Source organism: Coffea arabica, chromosome 10e (genome assembly GCF_036785885.1).
Source record: "Coffea arabica cultivar ET-39 chromosome 10e, Coffea Arabica ET-39 HiFi, whole genome shotgun sequence".
Lineage (NCBI taxonomy): Eukaryota > Viridiplantae > Streptophyta > Magnoliopsida > Gentianales > Rubiaceae > Coffea > Coffea arabica.
This window is the reverse complement of record NC_092328.1, coordinates 5,998,534-6,022,378: the sequence shown is the minus strand read 5'-3', so window position 1 is coordinate 6,022,378 and position 23,845 is coordinate 5,998,534. Positions and strand designations below refer to the sequence as shown.

The 23,845-nt window shown below is 34.8% G+C and overlaps 2 protein-coding genes and 2 pseudogenes across 2 annotated transcripts; all 4 read left to right on the top strand.

The window, feature by feature from the left end:
* Positions 1-2,039: 2,039 nt before the first annotated feature.
* On the top strand, positions 2,040-4,077 carry LOC113712895 (7-deoxyloganetin glucosyltransferase-like). The gene is made up of 2 exons (XM_027236518.2): positions 2,040-2,662; positions 2,851-4,077. Exons 1-2 carry the CDS (start codon positions 2,143-2,145, stop codon positions 3,807-3,809), a joined length of 1,479 nt encoding a protein of 492 aa, XP_027092319.1. The 5' UTR covers positions 2,040-2,142; the 3' UTR covers positions 3,810-4,077.
* Positions 4,078-5,762: 1,685 nt separating this feature from the next.
* Positions 5,763-11,713, top strand: LOC140015466 (7-deoxyloganetin glucosyltransferase-like; annotated as a pseudogene).
* A 2,140-nt stretch (positions 11,714-13,853) lies between these two features.
* LOC113712975 (7-deoxyloganetin glucosyltransferase-like) lies at positions 13,854-15,938 on the top strand. Its single transcript, XM_027236658.2, has 2 exons — positions 13,854-14,437; positions 14,774-15,938. The coding sequence occupies exons 1-2, from the start codon at positions 13,918-13,920 to the stop codon at positions 15,697-15,699; spliced, it is 1,446 nt and encodes a 481-aa protein (XP_027092459.1). The 5' UTR covers positions 13,854-13,917; the 3' UTR covers positions 15,700-15,938.
* A 6,579-nt stretch (positions 15,939-22,517) lies between these two features.
* LOC113711163 (7-deoxyloganetin glucosyltransferase-like) lies at positions 22,518-23,531 on the top strand (annotated as a pseudogene).
* The last annotated feature ends 314 nt before the right edge of the window (positions 23,532-23,845 follow it).

The window sequence follows — 23,845 nt, the reverse complement described above, 5'->3', positions numbered from 1 at the left end:
GTGCATGAACCATTTCTGAAGTGTACCATTGGCTAGAGTTTTCCCTTAATTATTTCTTTGAATTAATTACTTCCTGCATTTAATTTGTTTAATTGGCACTTAATCTCAAAACCCCCTATACTTTGGACTCTAGAAGAAACGAATTATCCCCAGTCCCTGTGAATTCGACCCTACTTACCGCTATATACAAAATCTGTATTTTTCTCGAGTAGGTATTTATTATTGCACAGGTTCGACACCCTGTCAAACTGGTTGAAAAAACCCATTCATTAACTATTGGTTAGAAAAGCATATAACTATTGGTTAGAAAAATCAGACATGTAGCTTCCAGAGGTCAGAAATGCTTTGTGGTAGGGAATTTCCAATATTTTTATTTTTTATTTATTTATTTTTCTTCGGAGAAAGTATCATTTTAGCACTAATTCTGGACTTTGAGGTAACCCTCTGGCGTTGGTAACGACTCGAGCACTGAGCTGTCTTTTTCCCCGTGCAATAGATACACAAGCATTTAGTTCAAAATAAAAAAATTCAGCTTCTGCCGCATATTCATTACACCCTTTTGCTGCCGCCTTCATGAAAAATTTCTCCAGTAGACGAAGAAATGAAATGAAGAACACCCAGCATTTTTTTTTTCATTTGACTGAATTTACCATGTACGGAAGATTATTATTGAGGAGAAATCACAGCATCAACAGTCTAGTGTCACGGCAATTCGATTCGGAAAAATTATGGCAGCTGAGACGTCTAAACTTGTGGTGGCCAAGTTAGCATAATGAAATCATAAAGTGCAGAAAATTGAATTGAAGAAAGAGCAAAATAAGTCGTTGCTCGATGACGACGTCTGTAGAGATGTGACTGGTGGTGGGTTAAAATTGGGGATAATTTCAAAAATCTCCCCTGGGGTTTCTAACTGTTTCACTCATCTCTCTTTAAGTTTTAAAATTTAATTAAGCTCCCTTGAGATTTATTATCTTGCAACATTTAGGTCCAATCAACAATTAAAAAATGATGTTAGGGGAGAAAAGATAAATATGATTTCACCATTACTCTTCATCTACTAAATTATTTAATACTAGCCCAAATATTAAAGAAAACACTAGAATTTGTTGTTTATCATCAGGATTTAAATTACATATGGTATTAAAAATAGTATATCATTTTATATATCTTATTTAATATAAGATTCAAATTACTCTTTTTAATTACGAATCTATTGTCAAACATGATCAACAACAAATAATCAAAAAAAATTTGCAATTAAAATATTATAAGGAGTGAACTTTAATACAATCAAATCTCAATAACTAATCTTAATATGCTGACAATAATATTTATGATGTTAAAATCTGTTATCTATAACATTTTAATTACAAATTTTTATTATTATTTGTTGTTGGTCATGTTTGATAATGGATATATAATTGAAAAGAGTAATTAATCCTTGTATTGAGTGAAAAATATAAAATGATATATTATTTTTTTGATGATATATATGATTTGATCCCTAATGATAAACAGCAAATTTTAGTATTTTTCTTAAATGTGTGAATTGATATTAAATTAATTAAATAATATAATAGATGATGGGCAATGATGGAACTATGTTATCCTCTCTTCTAATATCACTTTTTAATTATTGGTTTGACCTAAATATTATAAGATAATTAACCTCAAGGGAGGTTAGTGTAATTTTTAAATTTTTGAGAAAAACCAGTGAAATAATCAGAAATCACAGGGGAGGTTTCCGAATTATCCCTTAAAAAATTGATAGAACCTATAACGTATGAAAGATTATAATTTGCTTTAAATAATTGACAGTAGCTACCATGTGAAATATTACGTTTGGATTGTAAATTATTTGAGATAATTTTGTGAAAAAGTACTGTATCATTTTTTTGATGTGATGTATATGAGATAAAAAAATGATTGATGATGTAAGCAAATAAGTGTACGTAAATAAGGTGTAAATAAAGTGAAATAGGAGTGAATACAAACACATAATTATATGTTACACTGCCCTTTCTCGAACATTTGCACTGCCTCTTCATTGGTTTTTTTGACTTTACCATCAACCCGATTCCCAACTAGTGGCTGCTGTGTAACAACGTACAATTTGTCCACTCAAATCCGCCGGCAAGAAGAATGGGTTCCACTGCGCTACTGGAGAAGAAGCCTCACGCCGTCTGCATACCAGCTCCAGCTCAAGGCCACATAAACCCCATGCTAAAGCTAGCCAAGCTCCTCCACCAAAAGGGTTTTCATATCACCTTTGTCAACACAGAATTCAACCACAGGCGCTTGCTTAAATCCAGCGGTCCTGATGCCTTAAAGGGACTGCCTGATTTCCAATTTAGAGCCATCCCTGACGGACTTCCTCCTTCTGAGGTCGATGCTACCCCAGATATTCCAACCCTTTGTGAATCTTTTGATAGAACTTGCTTAGGTCCCTTCAGGGAGCTACTTGCTGAACTCAACGATACCTCTTCCTCAGAAGTGCCCCCTGTTTCTTGCATAGTTTCCGATGGAGCAATGACCTTCACTCTAGCAGCTGCTCAAGAACTTGGCATCCCTGAAGTTCTTCTTTGGACCTCCAGCGCATCTTCCTACTTGCCGTATTTCCAGTTTGACAAGTTTATCGAAAAGGGTATCATGCCACTCAAAGGTACGACTATATTTTGATGAAAAATGTGTGTTCAAAATTTTTTGTGGTCATTTATTCTCTTCTTCCACATATTTTTGGAAACTTTTTCTTAAAAAAGAAAATAGCTTGAACATTTAATGCCTCTTCCTAAATGGATGCTCTTGTATGATTCTGATGATACTCGGTGTCGTACATCTCATGCCTTGCAGATGCTAGTAATTTGACAAATGGATATCTAGACACTGTTCTAGATTGGATTCCAGGATTAGAGGGTATACGCTTGAAGGATCTTCCAAGCTTCTTTCGAACCACAAATCCCGATGATTTCATGTTGAAATTCGTCATGCAAGCAACTCAGAGATCTAGAAAGGCTTCTGCCATCATTATAAACACCTTTCAACAACTGGAACATGATGTATTAGATGAACTTTCATCTTATCTTCCTCCAATTTACACCATTGGACCACTACACTTGCTAGAGAATCCTGTGCATGGTAAGTCTTTAACAGATTTTCGATCAAATCTCTGGAAGGAACAGCCAGAATGTCTTGAGTGGCTTGACTCGAAAGATCCAAACTCTGTGGTTTATGTCAACTTTGGAAGCATTGCTGTTATGACACCTGAGCAACTAGTCGAATTTGCTTGGGGACTTGCTAATAGCAAACAAAACTTTTTGTGGATTTTAAGGCCAGATCTTGTCTCAGGCAGTTCAGCTATTCTGCCAAGTGAGTTTCTTGAAGAAACCAAAGAAAGAAGCATGTTTGCAGGGTGGTGCCCTCAAGAGAAAGTCCTTACCCATCCTTCTGTTGGAGGATTCTTAACTCATAGTGGGTGGAATTCCACAATCGAAAGTATTAGTTATGGGGTGCCTATGATCTGCTGGCCCTTTTTTGCCGATCAACAAACTAATTGCTGGCTTTGCTGCACTAAATGGGGTATTGGAATGGAGATGGACAATAATGTCAAGAGGGATGAAGTTGAAAGCCTTGTTAGCGAGTTAATGGCGGGAGAGAAGGGTAAGGAAATGAAGAAAAAAGCCATGGACTGGAAAAAATTGGCAGAAGTGGCTGTGACAGATGCTAACTTGAATCTTGAGAATTTGATTCATCAAGTGCTTCTCAATCCAAGCATTCGATACCTCAAGAACTGTGTATCTGTTAGAAAATAATTAAACCAAAACTGTATTTTTTTTTCAATGATGTTGATGCCATATGTCATCAATGTATTGATTAGTACAGAAAGTTGTGCTGTGGATTTGTAAGGTTGGCCGCGTGGGATTCAATCCCATAAATTTAGTATAGTAGTGGTAATAGTAGTTAGCCGCATATGGCTTATTGGTGCGGTGAAGAATAGTCAATGCCTTTGTCGGTGGCTGTTGTCTTTGTATTGTAGCTGCATCGTGTTTCATCTATAAGAAAATTTTCATTTGCCTCGTCTATGTTTTTCCTTAATTGTTCCTTTGGATTTATGATATTGATTTGGGTCCATTAGAATCTAAAGAGTTGTTCTTCGGCTCGTTGAATTTGGACTTGGTTAGAGATTTTCCTTTTAATTACTCGTACATGCATGGTTCGCTTTCAAAAATGCTTCTTGAGTTCTTTACTTCTTGTTTAATATTTTTCATTGCCGATCCGTTGTTTGCTGCAATATTTCTATCATATTTGTTATTGATTGATGAATGTACTTTGGCAGTTTGGACAAATGTACAATCTAATTTGGCCAAAAGATGGCTAGTTGTGCAATTTTACATAAGAATTTCTCTTTCATCAGATGTTGGAACATGTAAAATTTCAATTTGTCTAACAAGTGACCCTATGCACTTGCCAGAAAAGTCCATCGAAACAAAGAATTCTTGTTATGCAAATTTTCCCAATTCGCTTCAGTCGAATTAACAATTTTGGGCTCCTATCAAAGAAACGTGCGTTTAGTTTTACTTGAATAAATGTGCAACATACGCCCATATGCAGATGAGCTTCTATCTATGTGCGTTCTACACGCTCACAGCCTAATGACTCTGAGGAAATTCGGAATGGCATCCCCAGGACAATTAATACTGAGATGAACTTGCAGCTTACCTAACTTGTCACAGAAAAGGAAGTCAAAGCAGCACTTTTTTCCATGCATGCTAACAAGGCACCAGGACCCCACGATATGTCCCCATCTTCTTTCAAAGATTTTGGTTTATTATGGAGGCAATTCAAAACTTTTTTAGTATTGGCCACATGTTAAAAGCCTTTAATGAGACATTAATCACCCTCATCCCCAAAATTGATACCCCTGTCAATCTTTCCCACTTCAAGTCCATTAGCCTTTGTAATGTTTGTCTACAAAGTTATTGTTAATAGACTTAAACCCTTCTTAGGTGGTTATATCAGTCATTCTCAGGCTGCATTCGTCCCGGAACAAATTATAGACAACATCATTATTGCACATGAGTACATTCACTGGCTCAATAATATGAGGGGAGGTAAAGATGCATCTATGTTTCTTAAAGATTGATATGTCCAAAGTGTATGATAGGGTTGAGTGGAAGTTTTTGTTTGCTGTCATGTGTAAAATGGGCTTCTGCCCAAGGTGGACTAAATGGATTCGTGGTTGTTTATCATCCAAGTCTTTTAGTTTTAACATTAATGGGGGAAAAACAAGGCTATGTGTCTCACTAGGGGAATTAGACATGAAGATCCTCTATCTCGCTATCTCTTCTTTTTTTGTGCAGAAGGCCTCTAACATCTTCTTAAGCAAGCCACTGAGGATAACAGAATTTCTGGGATTCAAAATCTCCTGAAAAAGTCCAACAATTTCTCATCTCTTTTTTGCTGACGACTCCCTTATGTTTTCCAAAGCCAACACAAGTGAAGCTGAAGAGATCAAGCGAATTCTCAAGTGCTACGAAAAGGCCTCGGAACAACAAATAAATATTGAGAAATCATCAGTGTTCCTTAGCAAAAATATTTCTCAAACAGAGGCAGAAGCTATCTTGAGACCACTTGGCAACATCCAACTTGTCACTCAAAGCAAATACTAGTGATCCTTGCCTATGGTGATAGGTAGATCAAAGAATAGTGTCTTCACGTTCATTAAAGAGAAGATGTGCAAAAAGCTACAAAGTTGGAAAGATAAAATGCTGAGTTTTGTAGGTAAAGAGGTATTACTCAAATTTGTGGCCCTTGCTCTCCCTTCATATGCAATGTCAGTTTTCAAACTATCTGCTGAACTATGTAAAGAGCTTTACGGGATGATGGCTAAATTCTGGTGGGGAGGTGATTCTAAAGAAAAGAAAATGCATTGGAAGAGTTGGGCTGATATTTCTGATGTTAAAGGGAAAGGGAGACTTGGTTTCCGGGATATTCAATGCTTTAACACTGCCTTACTAGCCAAACAAGTTTGGATAATGCTTACCAATCCAAACTTGTTGGTTAGTAAGATGGTAAAAGGAGGGTATTTCCCCAAATCCTCTATTCTTGATGCACAGGTGAAAAATGGAGCTTCGTGGATCTAGCAAAGTCTGCACAGTTCAACTGGGATGCTGGAAAGTGAATTAAGGAAGCAGGTTGGAAATGGCAACACTATTGCAATTTGGCAATTTGGAAGGATTGATGGCTCAAAAACAGCAGCTCAAGTAAAATCTCCACACCTAAGCCACACAATTGTCCATATGACAAAGTCTCGGATTTGATTCATGACTAGAAGTGGAATTCGAACATCATAAACTCCATTTTCTTTGCTGAAGAGGCCAAACTAATCACAGCTATCCCATTTAGCTTATTTGGAGGGAAGGACAGGTACACTTGGTGCAACAGTGCAAATGGTAAATATACTACCAAAACTAGATATGTAAAGGCCAAGGAAAGAATGGAAAGGAACAACAAAAGGCTTCTGCAACATGAGAGCACTAGTAAGAATACACAGAATTCCAGAATTTGGCATCAAGTTTGGGACCTCAACATTAAACACAAGGTTAATCACTTCCTGTGGAAAATGCCTACACGACATTCTTCCCACCCACGAGAATATATTCCGAAGACCAGGAAAGAAGAACCTTGGTGCAGGAGTTGTGGAGAAAGTGCAGAAACATGAGAACACCTTCTTTTCTTTTGTAGGACAAGCGAGCAGATTTGGAAAACTTTCCCTATCAAATGGGATGGTCTAGAACAATTGAAAGGGAGCTTTTGAACATGGTGGGAGAGCTTACAATAGGCTAGAGAAATGGTAGATGGCAAAGCTCATATTGAAATGACAGCTAACCAACTTTGGCATATCTGGAAGGTAAGGAATAATTGGAACTTTAACCTGATCAACCAAGATGGTTATCGAATCTCCCAATAGGCCATGACAGATTGGCTTGAGTTTAAAGAGGCAAACCCCCTAAACACTTGTGAAAAACAAGAAAACAATGCTCAGCTGGATAGTCATGACAAGATTGCGGTGGTCCAACAATAACACTCATCTATCATCTACATAGATACTGCAGTGGACCAGCAAAGAGACCAGTTTGGTATTGGTATAGCGTCCAAAGACAATATGGTCAATCCCAAACTCATTAAAAGGAGAGGCTACAAACCTAGAAGCTCATGCTATCAGAACTGCCTTGCTCAACGCATTGAAGGAAAATTGGACGTCCATCTTGATGCTTTCTGACTGCAACGTTCTGGTTGAGAAATTAAACCATAGGAGCATGGTTCGAAAACTCGGCCAAGACCGTCAGCGCATCTTCAAGTGTTGAACTTCATTGAGGAGGAACTTCAAATTTTGATTAAAATTTAGCTTTGAATACCAGTTAGTCACAAATGTATCTGATTAGTAGCAAAAATAAAAAAAAATGTATATTAATTTTACATATATGGATTCTTATTCATGAATTTTGTCGCGTATAAACTGCATTTAATTTACATATAAATATTCATATATTAGCTTACACATGTTGTTCGTCAAAAAATTTGAGCAAGCATTGAATTTTCATTGTACATAGAATTATACTAATTTGCAGCTTGAAAAATATAATAATCTTCCATTTCCACTTTGAAAATTTGATCTTCCTAACTTAAGTGTTATAAGACTCCACAGCAAAATCTTTAAGTTATAAAACCAAAATCTTTGATTAGGATTAGTGCAATAAAATCGTTTAGATATCTCTTCCAAGAAATAAAGAGCAAAGAAAAGAGTGAAAGAAAGAAAGAGGGCAGCTAGTGCAGTGAATTTGTATGGCCTTTCGTTTCACTTTTGCTACAAAATTCATGTTCCCAAATACAACCCATTTGCTGGCCCTTTTTTTTTTTGCCACCTGTCCCCAGCCGTACCCAGACAGGCTAATTAAAAAAAAAATTGTAGGCCGCTGACCCACTGACATTTTTGCAGAGTTTCTGACAATTCGTTCTGCGGCCATGCCCAATCAGCACGGCAGGTATAAAATAAGAAATGGTGTGTATCAGAGATACATTTGTGCGATATATATATATATATATATATCTTTTTACATGTATTCTTAGCAATTAGCCTTTCTCCTTGCAAGTTCTATGATTCAGATGTTTTGGTTGTAAAACATTTGTGGTTTCCAAATGCTAGTTACTTGACAAATGGATATCTAGACACTGTTCTAGATTGGATTCTAGGATTGAAAGGTATAAGTTTAAAGGATTTTCCAATTTTCTTAAGAACCACAAATCCAGATGAATTTATGCTAAAATACATCATGCAAGAAACTGGGAGAGCTCGAGAGGCTTTTGCCATCATTATAAATACCTTTCAACAACTGGAACAGCATGCATTACATGCCCTTTCATCTTATCTTCCTCCGATTTATCCCATTGGGCCGCTAAACATCCTCGATAATCAAATTAAGGATAAGAATTTGAAAGAAATTGGATCAAATCTTTGGAAAGAAAAAACTGAATGTCTTGAGTGGCTTAATTCGAAAGATCCAAACTCGATGGTTCATGTCAACTTTGGAAGCATTGCTATTATGGCACCTGAGCAACTAGTCGAATTTGCATTGGGACTTGCTAACACTAAACAAGACTTATTATGGATTTTAAGACCTTGTTTGGCTGACAAGTTTTTTGCCAAATTTGTCTGCTATAAGTTTTTTAAAAACTTTAACTACCGTAATCTCAAAAAAATTTTCAAAATTTTTAAACTATACATTTCAAAATATTCCAAAAAAATACACTTCAAAAATTTTTTAAAAAACTTCTACAGTAAGTTATAGTAAAATTTTAGACAAACACTCAAAAAACTCACTTGCCAAACGGGACCCTTATTTTAGGCGATTCAGCTATTCTTTCGAGTGAGTTTCTTGAAGAAACCAAGGAAAGATGCGTGTTTTGTTAGAAAATTAATTTAATTTCTTTTAGATATGTTTCTTAATTTGTGTGTAAGTAATTAATTTTCTAATTAGTTTTAATTACTTAAAATAGTAGTTAAGAAATTTTCTATTTTATTTAGAATTTAGAAGTTATTTCCTATTATGTATAAGTTTAGAAATTAGTATTAGTTTCCTGTTATTATTTGATTTTTGGTTAAATAATACTTTCTATTAATAGGTGGATTGACATACTATAAAGTGACACATAATGAGAATACAAGGGCGACATGTAATCTTATACATAGGATGAGAAAAGGTTCTTGAGAGATGAAAGATGCTATACAAGAGTTGGATTTGGGTTTAAGTTGTATTTTTATATAGGATTTTCCTGTCATAATAAAGAACGGATGATCTCTCTGTAGACGTAGACTCAATGATGGAATCGAACTATATTAAATATTATGTGTAGTTTATCTTTCATGTTTGTGGTTTGTTTGACATTAAATTATTGTGTACTTGATATTTCAATAGTTGTTTGTTCGTGTTTGGATCCCAACAAGTGGTATCAGAACTTAATTGTAAGATTGAGTTGCTCACAAACACTTAAATCCCAACAAACTAGTATCAAAGCGGGGTTCATGGTTGGATCATGTTTGATTATTGTGATCAAGTGGATTGGTGACGGTTGCCAATTGAACAATTTAATAAGTAGCATCCTTGTTTTAAGGATTTGACAAAAAGCATTAGTGGTGAATGATGAAAAGTTGAAAAGCTTGAAAATACTTGATGGTGAATTTAGACAAGTCATTCAAGAGTGAAAAAAAGGTGAAATTCAATGTTAATTTTGGACATGAATCGGTGGAGACATTCTCGCAACTCTAACAGTTGATACTTCATCTCAAATGATCTTTTGATTTGAATTATATTTTTTAGGTGGTGTGACATGTGTTTTAAAGAAATAAAGGGATATAATTCTCAAATGCAAGAAAACTTTGATGGCTATGAGTTTTATGTTATAGATAGAGTCTTGACAATTACACTAGACGAGACAATCCTGAGAATATGAAGAAGTATGATAATTTTACCACTTAATTGTCTCAATGATTAGAAATATAACTCACAGAAGGAGATTTCGAGTTGCAAGTGATGGTGAGAAGAAATCCTACGAAGGGAGATAGTGAATTGAGGTACCTTCTCGCGAGTCAACGGGAGGTTGGATTTAGAGTAACTACATATGTTCACTTGCCGATTGAATCAATTAGATGTCAGAACTGTATTGATTCAGATGTGTATTTGGTAATTGAAGGTAAATGGATCCTAAAAGAAATATTTGTTAAGGTGGAGATTTGTAGGAAATTGATTTAATTTTTTTTCGATAGGTTTCTTAATTAACTAGTTTTCTACTCTCCGTCCTATTGAAAGTGTCATACTTTTTATTTTAAAATGTTCCAAAACAATTGTTATGTTAGAAAAGTCAAAACATCTTTTAATCTCTCTTTCCAATGTCATACTTTCCATTTTAAAACGTTCTAAAACAATTATCATGTTAGAAAAGTCAAAACACCTTTTAATCTGTCTTTCCAATATAGTCATTCTTTCTAATTACATGCATGTTACTATTCAAATTTAAAATTTGAATTTGTGGAAATAAAATTGAAAAAAGAAGTACAAATATTACAATCAAATCACTGAGTGTGTTAGGATTGTAAAAAAATATACTTTATTTATACCTTATTTACACACACTGATTTGCTTGCATCATCAACACATTTTCCAATTATCTTTTTATCTCACATATATCATATCAAAAAAAATTCTACAGTACTTTTTTCATAAAATTATCTCAAATAATTTACAATTCAAATACACTCACTATTTTTAAAAAGATTCTCTAAACATGACTAAATAAATGAGATGGAGGGAGTAATTGATTTTATTTATTTGAAATAGTAGTAAAAAAATTTTCTATTTTGTTTAGGATTTAGAAGTTATCTTCTATTTTGTACAAGTTTAGGGATTAGTATTAATTTCCTGTTATTATTTGATTTTTAGCCAAATAATATTTTCTATAAATAGGTGAATTGCCATACTATATATTGGCACATAATAAGTACATTAGGGGGACATGCAGTTTTAAATATAGAATGAGAGAGGATTCTTGAAAAATGAGAAATAGTATATAAGGGTTGAGGTTGGATTCAAATTGTATTCTAATATAAAGTTTTTCTCTGATAATAAAAAGTGGGTGTTCTCTCTATGAACGTAGGTTCAATGATGGAATTGATTATGTTAAATATTATGTGTCGTTATCTTTCATACTTGTGACTTGTTTGTCATCAAATTGTTATGTATTTGATGTTTCAGTAGTTATTTGTTTTGCACTCGAATCCCAACATGTTTGCAAGCTCGTGCTCTCAAGCGAAAGTTCTTAAGCACCCTTTTGTTAGAGGATTCTTAATTCATAGTGAATGGAATTCCACGATTGAAAGCATTAGCTATGGGCTGCCTATGATCTGTTGGCCGTTTTTCGCTGACCAACAAACTAATTGCTGATTTTGCTGCACAAAATGGGGCATTGGATTGGAGATAGACAATAATGTTAAGAGGGATCATGTTGAAAGGCTTGTTACAGAGTTAATGGTAGGAGAAAAGGGCAAGAAGATGAAGAGAAAGGCCTTAAGTGGAAAAGATTGGTGGAAGCAGCTACGCGAAAGTCTGTCTTCAATCTTGAGAATGCGATTAATCAAGTGCTTCTCAATCCAAGACACTAGACACGTTAAAGTGAATGTATCCAAATTGTTCTCATGCTTAGCTTATTGAATTTGAGACTTGGGTACAGATATTGTCGGCCTTGTATTGCGCGCATCGCTGTAATGTTTTTTCGGTCCTTTTTGCACTTATTTCTTTGTTGGTAGTTTGGTTGAAAATGTAACTGAATCGAGCTCCAATTCTTTACAAGGTAAATTATTGTGAAACGATGGGCTATGTCAGTTTACTTGGAGCTAAAAATGTGCAAATTCATGTTAAATCTTCTATTGCTTCAAGGAGAAGAATTAGCAGAACGAAGGGTAATTGATTTGATAGCGTACTGCTTGGGATTTTAATCGGCTTTTTCCTCTGTATAGGTTTTTATTTTTTTTCTCTGTATTATTTAGCTGTTTTCTTTCCTATTTTGAGTGTTGAGTTCTGATTGCAGCTTTGAGTTGCTCGAACAGGCTTGTGCATTGTATTGAGATATTTCTCCTTTTTTCACTGTTTTGAGATATTTCTTTTTTTTTTTTTTTTAAATAATGGTCCTATAGGGGAGGACTCTGATGACCAACTGAGTTAGCTAAGTTGGTTAGATATTTCTCTTTGTAAACTTTTTTTATGCTTACGCTGTAATAGAATAAGGCTCAACCTTAAAAAACTGAAACAAAAAATAATAAAAAGGGGCAAATATAAGACTCATGGAGTTATTGAATTGAAAATTTGTCTAATTTAATTTAATTAAATAATTCAAACCACATGTTTGAACATATAGAGAAGCAAAAGGTGGTATGAACATTTAGAAAGATTTAATTCAATGAAAATCTTTTTGGTGGTTTCTTGTGTTTTGAATTGCACAATAATTCGATTGAGAGCGTGTTTGATAAAATTGAAATTTAAAATTTGAATATAGTAAATTATTGAATTATTAAATATTAATGTGATATATTTGATTGTATATCACATTAAATGAGAATCAGAAAACTTCTCACTTTTGGAGCAAGTTTGCTTAAGAGATTCAGTGTTATTTATTCAGATGTGTTATTTTTTATTATCAAACGCTTCTTGCATACTAAATCTGGAACCCTGTACTTTCATAAATTGCATATTCCTTCCTCAAGTCGTATACTATTGTTAACATAAGTAACCTCTTTGAATTTGGAATTAATCACTTTCTTAGTAATCCCGCCAAAAAAAAAAAAGAATTTCACTTACAACAACTATACAAAACTACAAGAATTGGAGTACTTTTTTCGTAATTAAGCAATTGATGAGAAATTTACGTAGAACACTTGTTACATATTGGTGGATTTGGCATGCTTTCTCTCTGATATCTTCCTTTGTTAGGATTTCTAAGGTGACTGTTGGATTTAACTATTTGCCTAAGCCGGCGAAACCAAAAGTTGAAATAGTTTAATCCTCACCTGTCAAGATACTAAAATTGTGTCTTCGCCGTCCCAGAATAAAGAGTGACCCAGATTTCTTCGTCTATCAATTAACTCGCCGACGTGGGCAAACTAATGGTTGCTGAATATGCCTCCTCAACGGCGGAGGGCCGCACCAAATTATCAGCTATGGCCTATGAGTAATCGTGAAGGGTTCACGTCATTCCCCTCACAAGTTGTACATACAAAAAATAAAGGATAGAGAATTCCCAGATTTTTTCTTCTATTTTATTATTGAACCCCTTTTTGGGACGATAAAGAAGTCTAACTTTGATTTCTTGAATTGGAGGTAACCCTCCAGTGTTGGTGATGACTCCAGTAGCGGCCACTGATAAATACGCAAGCACGTAGATCACAAGTGTCATTTTTTCCTTTATTATATATATTGTATTCACCATTTTGTTTTGTTCCAACTTACTCAGACGTTTCTTGAGCAGGTAGATGAAAAAAATGAAGAACTCCAAGCAATTATTTTAATCCTTGGACGAAGAAAGAAGTGTTCCTAGCAATAGACTAATGACTATTAACAGATGTTAACTTTTCACTTTGTGAGATTGACAGCCTCATTATTTTGAAAGCCACTGCGGAAGAATATTCTCCGGTAGACCGTAGACCCAGCCCGAAAAATATTACTGCAACAGAACTTTACCACTGATCGACTCCGTCTATATAAATGAAGCTACCTTTTCATCAACTTTGCAATCGTTCCAATCCCAAAGCCTCATAAATCCCATTAACAATTTCCATTTAATCTGTTCAAATTCCCCCGCAAGAAGAACTGAATGGGTTCCATTGCTCTATTAGAGAAGAAGCCTCATGCAGTCTGCATACCAGCTGCAGCCCAAGGCCACATAGGCCCCATGCTGAACCTAGCCAAGCTCCTCCATCACAATGGTTTCCACATCACCTTTGTCAACACTGAATTCAACCACAGGCGCTTGCTTAAATCCAGAGGTCCTGATGCCCTCAACGGATTGCCTGATTTCCAATTTAAAGCCATTCCTGATGGACTTCCGCCTTCAGATGTCGATGCTACCCAAGATATTCCAACCCTTTTTGAATCTATGGATAGAACTTGCTTAGGTCCCTTCAGGGAGCTACTTGCCGAACTCAACGATACATCTTCCTCGAAAGTACCCCCAGTTTCTTGCATAGTTTCTGATGCAGCAACGGGCTTCACTCTTGCAGCCGCTGAAGAACTAAGCATCCCTGAAGTTCTTTTTTGGACCTCCAGTGCATGTTCCTACTTGGGGTACTTCCAGTATGCCAAGCTTATGGAAAAGGGTATCATACCACTCAAAGGTACTAATTCTTAATAAAATAATTTTTTGTCAGTGTAAAAATGTTAACTTGTTTCTGTGGATTAAGCTCAAATATTGCTGCTGTCAGTACTATTCTCACCATTTTTTTTGGTGGTTTACTTCATATACTCATTGGCGGACGCATAACATTGACTTTGTAGTCAAAATTTAATTTAATGAATAAGAAAGTGTAAGATTTCTTTTTTCTTTTAACTAAGTTGGAAAATATTTGTTTTTCAAGAATATGACTATGTAAAAAGCATCAAATTTTGCACTGCCCCCATGCCCTTTGAATGATTCTGATGATACTTGGTGTCGTACATCTTATACCTTGCAGATGCCAGTTATTTGACAAATGGATATCTAGATACTGTTCTAGACTGGATTCCAGAATTAGAGGGTATACGCTTGAAGGATCTTCCAAGCTTCTTACGAACCACGAATCCCGATGATTTTATGGTGAAATTCGTCCTGCAAGAAACTCAGAGAGCTAGAAAGGCTTCTGCCATCATTATAAACACCTATCAACAACTCGAACATGGTGTATTAGATGCACTTTCATCTTATCTTCCACCAATTTACACCATTGGACCACTACATTTCCTTGATAATCATGTGCATGATGAGTCCTTAACAGATATTCAATCAAATCTCTGGAAGGAAGAGCCAGAATGTCTTGAATGGCTTGATTCGAAAGATCCAAACTCTGTGGTTTATGTCAACTTTGGAAGCATTGCTGTTATGACACCTGAGCAACTAGTCGAATTTGCTTGGGGACTTGCTAATAGCAAACAAAACTTTTTGTGGATTTTAAGGCCAGATCTTGTCTCAGGCAGTTCAGCTATTCTGCCAAGTGAATTTCTTGAAGAAACCAAAGAAAGAAGTATGTTTGCAGGCTGGTGCCCTCAAGAGAAAGTTCTCAGACATCCTTCTGTTGGAGGATTCTTAACTCATAGTGGGTGGAATTCCACAATCGAAAGTATTAGTTATGGGGTGCCTATGATCTGCTGGCCATTTTTTGCTGACCAACAAACTAATTGCTGGTTTTGCTGCACAAAATGGGGTATTGGAATGGAGATAGACAATAATGTCAAGAGGGATGAGGTTGAAGGCCTTGTTAGCGAGTTAATGGCTGGAGAGAAAGGTAAGGAAATGAAGAAAAAGGCCATGGACTGGAAAAAATTGGCAGAAACGGCCGTGACAGATTCTAACTTGAATCTTGAGAATTTGATTCATCAAGTGCTTCTCAATCCAAGTATTTGATACATCAAGAACCGTGAATTTATAGAGTTGTTGGGCTCATTGAATTTGAGATTTGGTTAGAGATTTTCTTTTTAATTACTCATACATGCATGGTTTGTTTTGAAAAATGTTTCTCGAGTTATTTCATGTTTAATTTTTTTCAATTGCTGATCCGTTGTTTGCTGCAATATTTCAATATGTGTAACTGATTGATTAATGTACTTTGGCATTCATAAACGTAGCTTGGACAATTTTACATACATGACTTGAGCTCCAGTTACTAACAAAAAGTTCGATTTATGACTTCTTAGAGAAAATGGCCCCATCGCATTGACCCGAGTTCGAAGGTGCAAACGCAATTTGAAATGTGTTTAAGAATTTACTTTGACCGCTAAATGTATTTAAAGATAAAACAAATCCTAAACGAAACTACGCTAAATGTACGACTTTACAGAAAGAACGATTATGATTTAAGTTGATAAAATGTTGTACTACAATTTAATTTGGCCTAAAGATGGCTGGTTGTGCAATTTTACATAAGAATTTCTCCTTCATCGGATGTTGGAACATATGAAATTTGAATTTGTCTAACAAGTGACCCTATGCACTTGCTAGAAAAGTCCATCGAAACAAAGAATTCTTCTGAGAAGTGCTCCTTATTAATATTAATATATACATTATAGTAGATAAATTTTTTTATACTAACAGGTTAGATCACATTACATAATATATATTTAAATTTGAAATTCAAATCATACACATAACATACATTCATGATTGCTTGTATAAAAAAAAATCACTATATTAACAATGTATAGAAAGTAAATCCTGTTAATATAGGCAATTCATCTGATTTTGGTGCACTTTACTTGACACTTTTGGGCTCCTATTAACCAGTGCTTAACCAGATGACATTATTTGAAAATACTAGGGAGAGAGTACCCATGCATCGCACAGGTGTTTGGTGCTTGTGGTTAAAAAAGTTTTCTAAACAATTGTTTGTTAGTGGTTGTGTTGTTATTTCGTGGAGTTTCGAAAGTATTTAAACTGGTGGGAGAGTAAATGAATGAAGATAAGAGTGGGATATCATACTAAACGATAATATTTCATAGCATATGTTTCAATAATAGATTGTCTACAAAAGCCATTTAAGTCTCCCTTTCTTTAAATTATTATTCAAATTGCATTTCACAGATTATGGGTAATTTCATTAGCTATATGTCTATTCTTGGGGTTAAAATGTTAATCAACTTGTTGATCAATAAGGATTATAGCATCTGTAAAAAGTTATTTAAGTTTCCCTTTCTTCAGATTGTTATTCAATTTACATTTCATGGATTTCATTAGTTATATATCTGTTCTTGGGGTTAAAATTCAAATTCACACTCATCTTGTATAGTGTGAGGTTTTGTTTCGCATCTTTTTGGTTCAACTTTTTAGTTTTTTGCAGCAATTTTAGTTTTGTGTATGTGTATAAGAAAGCATTCGTTGTTCTATAATATAAGAAAGCACTCATTGAAGTTGTTTGCTCAAAGGAGCTTTTACAAATTCATCACTGTCTAAGGAAATCGAACCATCTCTATTACTGCTGCTTAATTAGAAGGTATATGTAAAACACTTCCAATATGAATGGCTTAGAAGGCGTTTATTTTATTAATTCATTAGTGACTAAATAATTCAAACTCAAATCAGCAGTATACCATGGAAACTACCAATTCATAATGTTTTAATATCAAATTACTATGAAAATGAATTCCATACATGAATCACTTACTGCATGCAGCATAAAACAGACCATAACTGAACTATATTTTTTGGCTTACCTTACTCTAGATACCCTTAGGAAAACTTTTTCTTGCAATTGCTCCAAATCTATTACATCATAACCATACCATTCAAATTACACAGACCAACCAAATTTGTGGGAAAATCATAATATTACAGTTAAATTACGCAATTAGATTTTCAAATTTTGTGATGGAAGCAGTCACCCGATGCTACACGCCACCAAACTCACCCACATAAACAATAAAATTAAAGAACAAAACTCACCTCAAGCTAAACCACTAAAAATACTTTCGCCTGAAAACTATTTTGGAATGCAGAGCATAAAGGCAGCAAAAATATCCCAATCCTGGAAGTTGAAAAAAAAAAATCGAAAGCTGTGAAGGAGAAGACATTTGAACAATCATAACCGGTACTGGGGTATTAATTCATTAACATACCCACGTTTTCTTCAGTTTAATTGAGATGTAAATGGTAAAGACAATTGAATATGTTTCAGGCAATTGAATATCCTCAAGTGGTAAGATTATAGTAATGTGTCCTCATTTCAATTGCACAATAAGTACTACACTTCAAGCAAATGTGTCTAACACCATTTAAGTAATTACATCAATACATAAATTTGTATGACTTGTACCCGCTGCAAAAATAATTATAAAATAATTCCACATTCCAAAAATATTCAAATATTTCCATAAATATATGCTTTAAATGTACAAACATGAGGCCTTTTTTGTACACATACCAAAACATATGCTACCATCACTTGTACCCAAAACTAAAAATATACTCCACATCATTCCACATTCCGAAATACTCCTATTTATGCGGTTGAAATTCAAAACTACTCTTTGACTACAACTCATTTTTATATAGTACAAGGAAGTGTGCACTTTGACTTAAATAAAGGTGGAACATAAGCTGATATGCAGATGAGCTTCTATTTATTGCGTCCTAAAAAACTAAACTTGTCAATTGAATTCCAAAAAACTAAGCCTATCAACCAGGCCATCTGACTCAGATTTTAATAAGTCCAAATTTAACCCATATAATTAGTACCACTTTCGGATTTTGAATTATGAATTTTGGGTTGATAAATATAAAACTCATACTTGACTCACAAAATATTCTACTATGAGCCTAATTTGGATTTAACCCAATATAATTATTAGAACTATTAAGTTTTAAAATTAATTTAATATTCATAGGACCACAACATTAAAACTTTTTTAAAACAAAAATTTGAAATTAATATTCATGACAGATAGCAGTAATACAACAGTGAGCTTGACTTGGTCCCTGCCAACTTTATCTAATACAACTTTAGAAACAGAAAGACGACATAGTTATAACATCATCAATGACATTCCTAATATTAGGGGTGATTTAGACGACATACAAAGGCAGGATTTAGTAATTATATATTTATTTGGATATAATTAAATACACCTATTATATAGATAATTATATATATAGGTATAAATTAACGGGTCAGGCATGTATCAAACTTGAGGCTGATAAAATTCAAACTTGGCTTGCATTTAATTCGGATCTCGTATTTAAGTTAAATTCAAGCTAAGTCAATGGAAGATTAGATTCATGGATCTTTTAATCAGGTTGAGTGGGCCCAACTAACTCGAGTCTAGGCCCTATCGACGGTCCTATCAAACAAACCCTTCATCTTAAAATAAATAAAAAATAAAAAAATTTACCTTGGGTATATTATGGCAAGTTACGAACGTTGTCAGAAACTTCACGCCTTTACCTAGAGTGCATAAATCCTCTAAGCTCAGATGTTTGGGCCTATAGGCTGGGATACAGAAGGCATGGTTTACTACCATTTCCATGCCTCCCTTTCATCGTATTATGGGCCAGCTCAACTTGGAACCCTTGTTTCTCGGCTTGTCTTTAAGCTCACTCGTTAACAAGAGAAAAACAAAAACTCACTTTTTTTTTTGGGGTCAAAATGTCACTAAAAGAAAAACTCACCTGGGCAAACAAAATTGGTCGCTTGGGGATTGTGTGCCTACTGTTCTCTCTTATGAAAAATTAAACATGATCTTTGTAAGAAAATGTTGGGAAGAATGAAAGTTTTTTTTTTTTAAAAAAAAGATGCAGTTTTTTTGAAAATTAAATGTGAATATCACTTATATTGATAATTACACGAAATAAACAAATCACCCATGATACAGTGTGTGCTTCTCACACAATGGATTAAAAAAAAAAAAATCTATGCAATGTTTACAACTGCTGAAACCCACAAATGTAGTGTCATAATTAAACCAAACTTTTCCAATGGTTAGAGATTATTATAGATCCAAGATTATTGTTCTTCGGCTCATTGAAGTTCGGATATGGTTAGAGATTTTCTTTTTCAAGTACTCATACGTGCATGGTTTGCTATTGAAACTAATAAATGTTTCTTCACTTCTTTGTTTCATGTTTCTTTCGTACTCAAAGGTTGTTTGCTCTAATACTTGAATCATGTGTTATAACTGGTCTTGATTAATGTACTTTCGCACTTATGCCCTAAACGTAGTTTGTTCGCAAGAATTTACTTTGATCATTAAGTGAAATTGAAATAAGAGTTTGTCCGTTCTAAAATGCATCATCCAAACCGAAACTACTAACCATCGTGAGACTAAAGGGCATTGTAGGATGTTACTCAGGATTATATGTGTGCGTCCTACAAAGACCTTTGCCTTGAGTACATTAGGGCGCGTTACGAGCATTGTCCGAAACTTCACGCCTTTTCCTTGAGTGCATTAAGGCGCGATATTCATCTAAGCTCAAAGGTTTGCACCTTTAGGCCGGGACGTAGGAAGCATGATACATTAGGTTGCATTTGGATTGATAGGAAAAGGCGTGAACAATACGTGTGTGTGTGTGTGTGTGTGTGTTTCGGCTCTTTCAATCTTTTTCTAGAATTATGCTCACTGCCTTTCTGCTCTTCCGTCCATCTTCAGGCCTCTAATTCTCTGGTAATTAATTCCTTTTCTACGGAATTTTATTAACTTGGGAAATTTCCTTCAAATATGTATGTAACATCACACACAGACACACACTTGTCCGCGTGTATCTGCGTGCGGCGTCGTTTATTCTGTCATTTTTTTTCCTGCCTAATTCATTGAAAGGGATTGATCTGAGGTTTTGATTAATTTGGGGTTCTGTTTGTTCACGATATTTTAGGTTTTATGAAGTAAATAAATAGCAATATGATTGTTTTTAAATTTATATTGTTATTCTTTTTTTTTTTTGCCCCCTTCTTTTTATCATTCAATAGGATATGTAGCTATGGAAACTGAATGAAAGCTGCTGAAGTTAACGAAATTCGAATGATTGAATAAATAGAAATGTGGGTTTTAAATTTTTTTTTTGGGTGGAATCTGTTTACTGGTATAAAATTAAAGAGCTAATTCATGAAGCAAAGAAATCCTGGGGAAGAAAAGGAGACATTTGGGGATAATTTGAAGAGGGGGAATGATGGACAAACCGAGCAACTTTCTTCGAGTTGTGGAGGCTTTACCTGTGCTGTTTCATGGCCAAATAACAACAAAGAGAAGAAAATTACTAGACAGTGTATATTATTTAAATAAATATTTACCTCAACAAGTAACTGAATAGAGATTGCCCTAGATAACGAGACAATGGTTGATTAATAGAAAATTGTTGAGTCGAATGTTTACTAGTTGGACATTGTTATTGTAGCTGATAGGGGTGGTGTCGCATATGGTCGAAACAAAAGGTAAAACAGGAAATCAACTTTTTGATAAAGTAGGGTTTGGTAAGAAAATTACGTTGAGTAGCTTTTAGTTGTGTGATAGATGTCCTTTGGGTTTCATTTTTCGCTCTAGTTTAGAGTAAATATGATAATTCGGTGCATTTGGATTTCGTTCTGTCACTGAGGAAGTCTCAACTGGAATTTTCTTTTTGTTTTCTTTGAGTACAAGCATAGAGATTTGTTTTCATGAGAACTGCATGCACGAGCTGAGATGAAAGGTATTTCTTCAAAATTTGGATTATCTTAGAGGGTTTATGCCTTTGGAGAGTGATGATCCCAATGCATGATACCTGTAGGGGAAAATTTTGGGCGTGCAGTACCTCTTGCTTCTGATTAGCAATGAGTGGATTGATATTAGCTTACTAGGTTCAAGTCCTTGGCTTTTTTTTTTGGTTTACAGAACCAGTGAAAAATATTGTAATAATTTGATGTATACATGGTAAAAAAGTGATTAGAAAATGTGGACATGAAAAAAATTCTTTGAAAAACTTCAATCTGAACAAGGCCAAATCCAAGCCACTCCACCCTACTTTGGGCTGACTCAACTTAAAGCCCATGCATCTTGAGTTCTAAGTTGTAACTTAACTCACTCAATTAAACAAACTAAAAGAAATATGAAATCAGTTGCATTTGGATTACTATTTTTTAAAATTTTTATTGAAAAATATACTGTAATGATTTAATATATGCGAGATAAAAATGTAATTAAAAAATATGAACCAAAGGTCAGCTCAACTTAGAGCCCTTGCATCTTGAGTTCTAACTTGTAATTAATATCACTTAAATAAACAAACCAAAAGAAATATGAAATCTAAATGAAGGCATCAAAAATTGGTCACATTGGGATTGTACATCTACTTTTCTCTCTTATGGAAAATTAAACTTGACCTTCGTAAGGAAAATGTTAGGAAAAAGGAAAAAAAAAAAAAGAAAAGGAAGCAGCAGCTTTTGAAAATTGAATATGAAAATTACTTAATATTAATATTTACATTAACAAAAAAAGTAAAATGTACAATGTGTTTTTTTCACACAATAGTGGAGCACTCTAAAGTGTTAGGGTCAACAAGGGCAGGCAAAAGATACTTTCTCCCATTTGTACCCACTGCATTGTAGCTTGCACCAGTGGTTTTATCCCATTTGTACCCACGCATAACATTGACTTTGTAGTCAAATTTTAATTTAATGAATAAGAAAGTGTAAGATTTCTTTTTTCTTTTAACTAAGTTGGAAAATATTTGTTTTTCAAGAATATGACTATGTAAAAAGCATCAAATTTTGCACTGCCCAAGTTGCCCTTGAATGATTCTGATGATGCATGGTATCGTACATCTTATGCCTTGCAGATGCCAGTTATTTGACAAATGGATATCTAGATACTGTTCTAGACTGGATTCCAGAATTAGAGGGTATACGCTTGAAGGATCTTCCAAGCTTCTTACGAACCACGAATCCCGATGATTTTATGGTGAAATTCGTCCTGCAAGAAACTCAGAGAGCTAGAAAGGCTTCTGCCATCATTATAAACACCTATCAACAACTCGAACATGGTGTATTAGATGCACTTTCATCTTATCTTCCACCAATTTACACCATTGGACCACTACACTTCCTTGATAATCATGTGCATGATAAGTCTTTACCAGATATTCAATCAAATCTCTGGAAGGAAGAGCCAGAATGTCTTGAATGGCTTGATTTGAAAGATCCAAACTCTGTGGTTTATGTCAACTTTGGAAGCATTGCTGTTATGACACCTGAGCAACTAGTCGAATTTGCTTGGGGACCCGACTTGCTAATAGCAAACGAAACTTTTTGTGGATTTTAAGGCCAGATCTTGTCTCAGGCAGTTCTGCTATTCTGCCAAGTGAGTTTTTTGAAGAAACCAAAGAAAGAAGCATGTTTGCAGGCTGTTGCCCTCGAGAAAGTTCTCAGCCATCCTTCTGTTGGAGGATTCTTAACTCATAGTGGGTGGAATTCCACAATCGAAAGTATTAGTTATGGGGTGCCTTTGTTCTGCTGGCCATTTTTTGCTGATCAACAAACTAATTGCTGGTTTTGCTGCAATAAATGGGGTATTGGAATGGAGATAGACAATAATGTCAAGAGGGATGACATTGAAAGCCTTGTTAGCGAGTTAATGGCTGGGGAGAAGGGCAAGGAAATGAAGAAGAAAGCCATGGACCGGAAAAAACTGGCAGAAATGGCTGTGACAGATTCTAACTCAAATCTTGAGAATTTGATTCTGTTGTATATTTCAAAAGATTTGTTACTACACGTGTTATTTTAAAACTCATGGTCATGCTCTGACAATTTCATACTCTATCAGGTAGTTTCTATCGGATAAAGTTGTTGGCATGCACATGGGTTTAAACCGAAACGTAGAGCATTATGTTATCCCACAACTTTCAAACAAACAAAGTTAAAGCTTGTGACAGGTTGTCGAAGCCTGTGCAATAATAAATACCTGCTCAAACTAAAAATAATTTCTGTAGATAGTGGTGAGCAGGGTCGAATCCACAGGGACTGGGAGTAATTGTTTCTTTTCAAGTTCACAGTGACAAAGGGGGTGTTTTATATCAGGAGTGACAATTTAACCAATCC

Excerpts from the sequence above, each read along its gene's own strand:
- LOC113712975 (XM_027236658.2), top strand. The coding sequence starts at position 13,918 with ATGGGTTCCATTGCTCTATTAGAGAAGAAGCCTCATGCAGTCTGCATA. Across the intron at positions 14,438-14,773 it reads GGGTATCATACCACTCAAAG|ATGCCAGTTATTTGACAAAT; the intron begins GTACTAATTCTT and ends TATACCTTGCAG.
- LOC113712895 (XM_027236518.2), top strand. The coding sequence starts at position 2,143 with ATGGGTTCCACTGCGCTACTGGAGAAGAAGCCTCACGCCGTCTGCATA. Across the intron at positions 2,663-2,850 it reads GGGTATCATGCCACTCAAAG|ATGCTAGTAATTTGACAAAT; the intron begins GTACGACTATAT and ends CATGCCTTGCAG.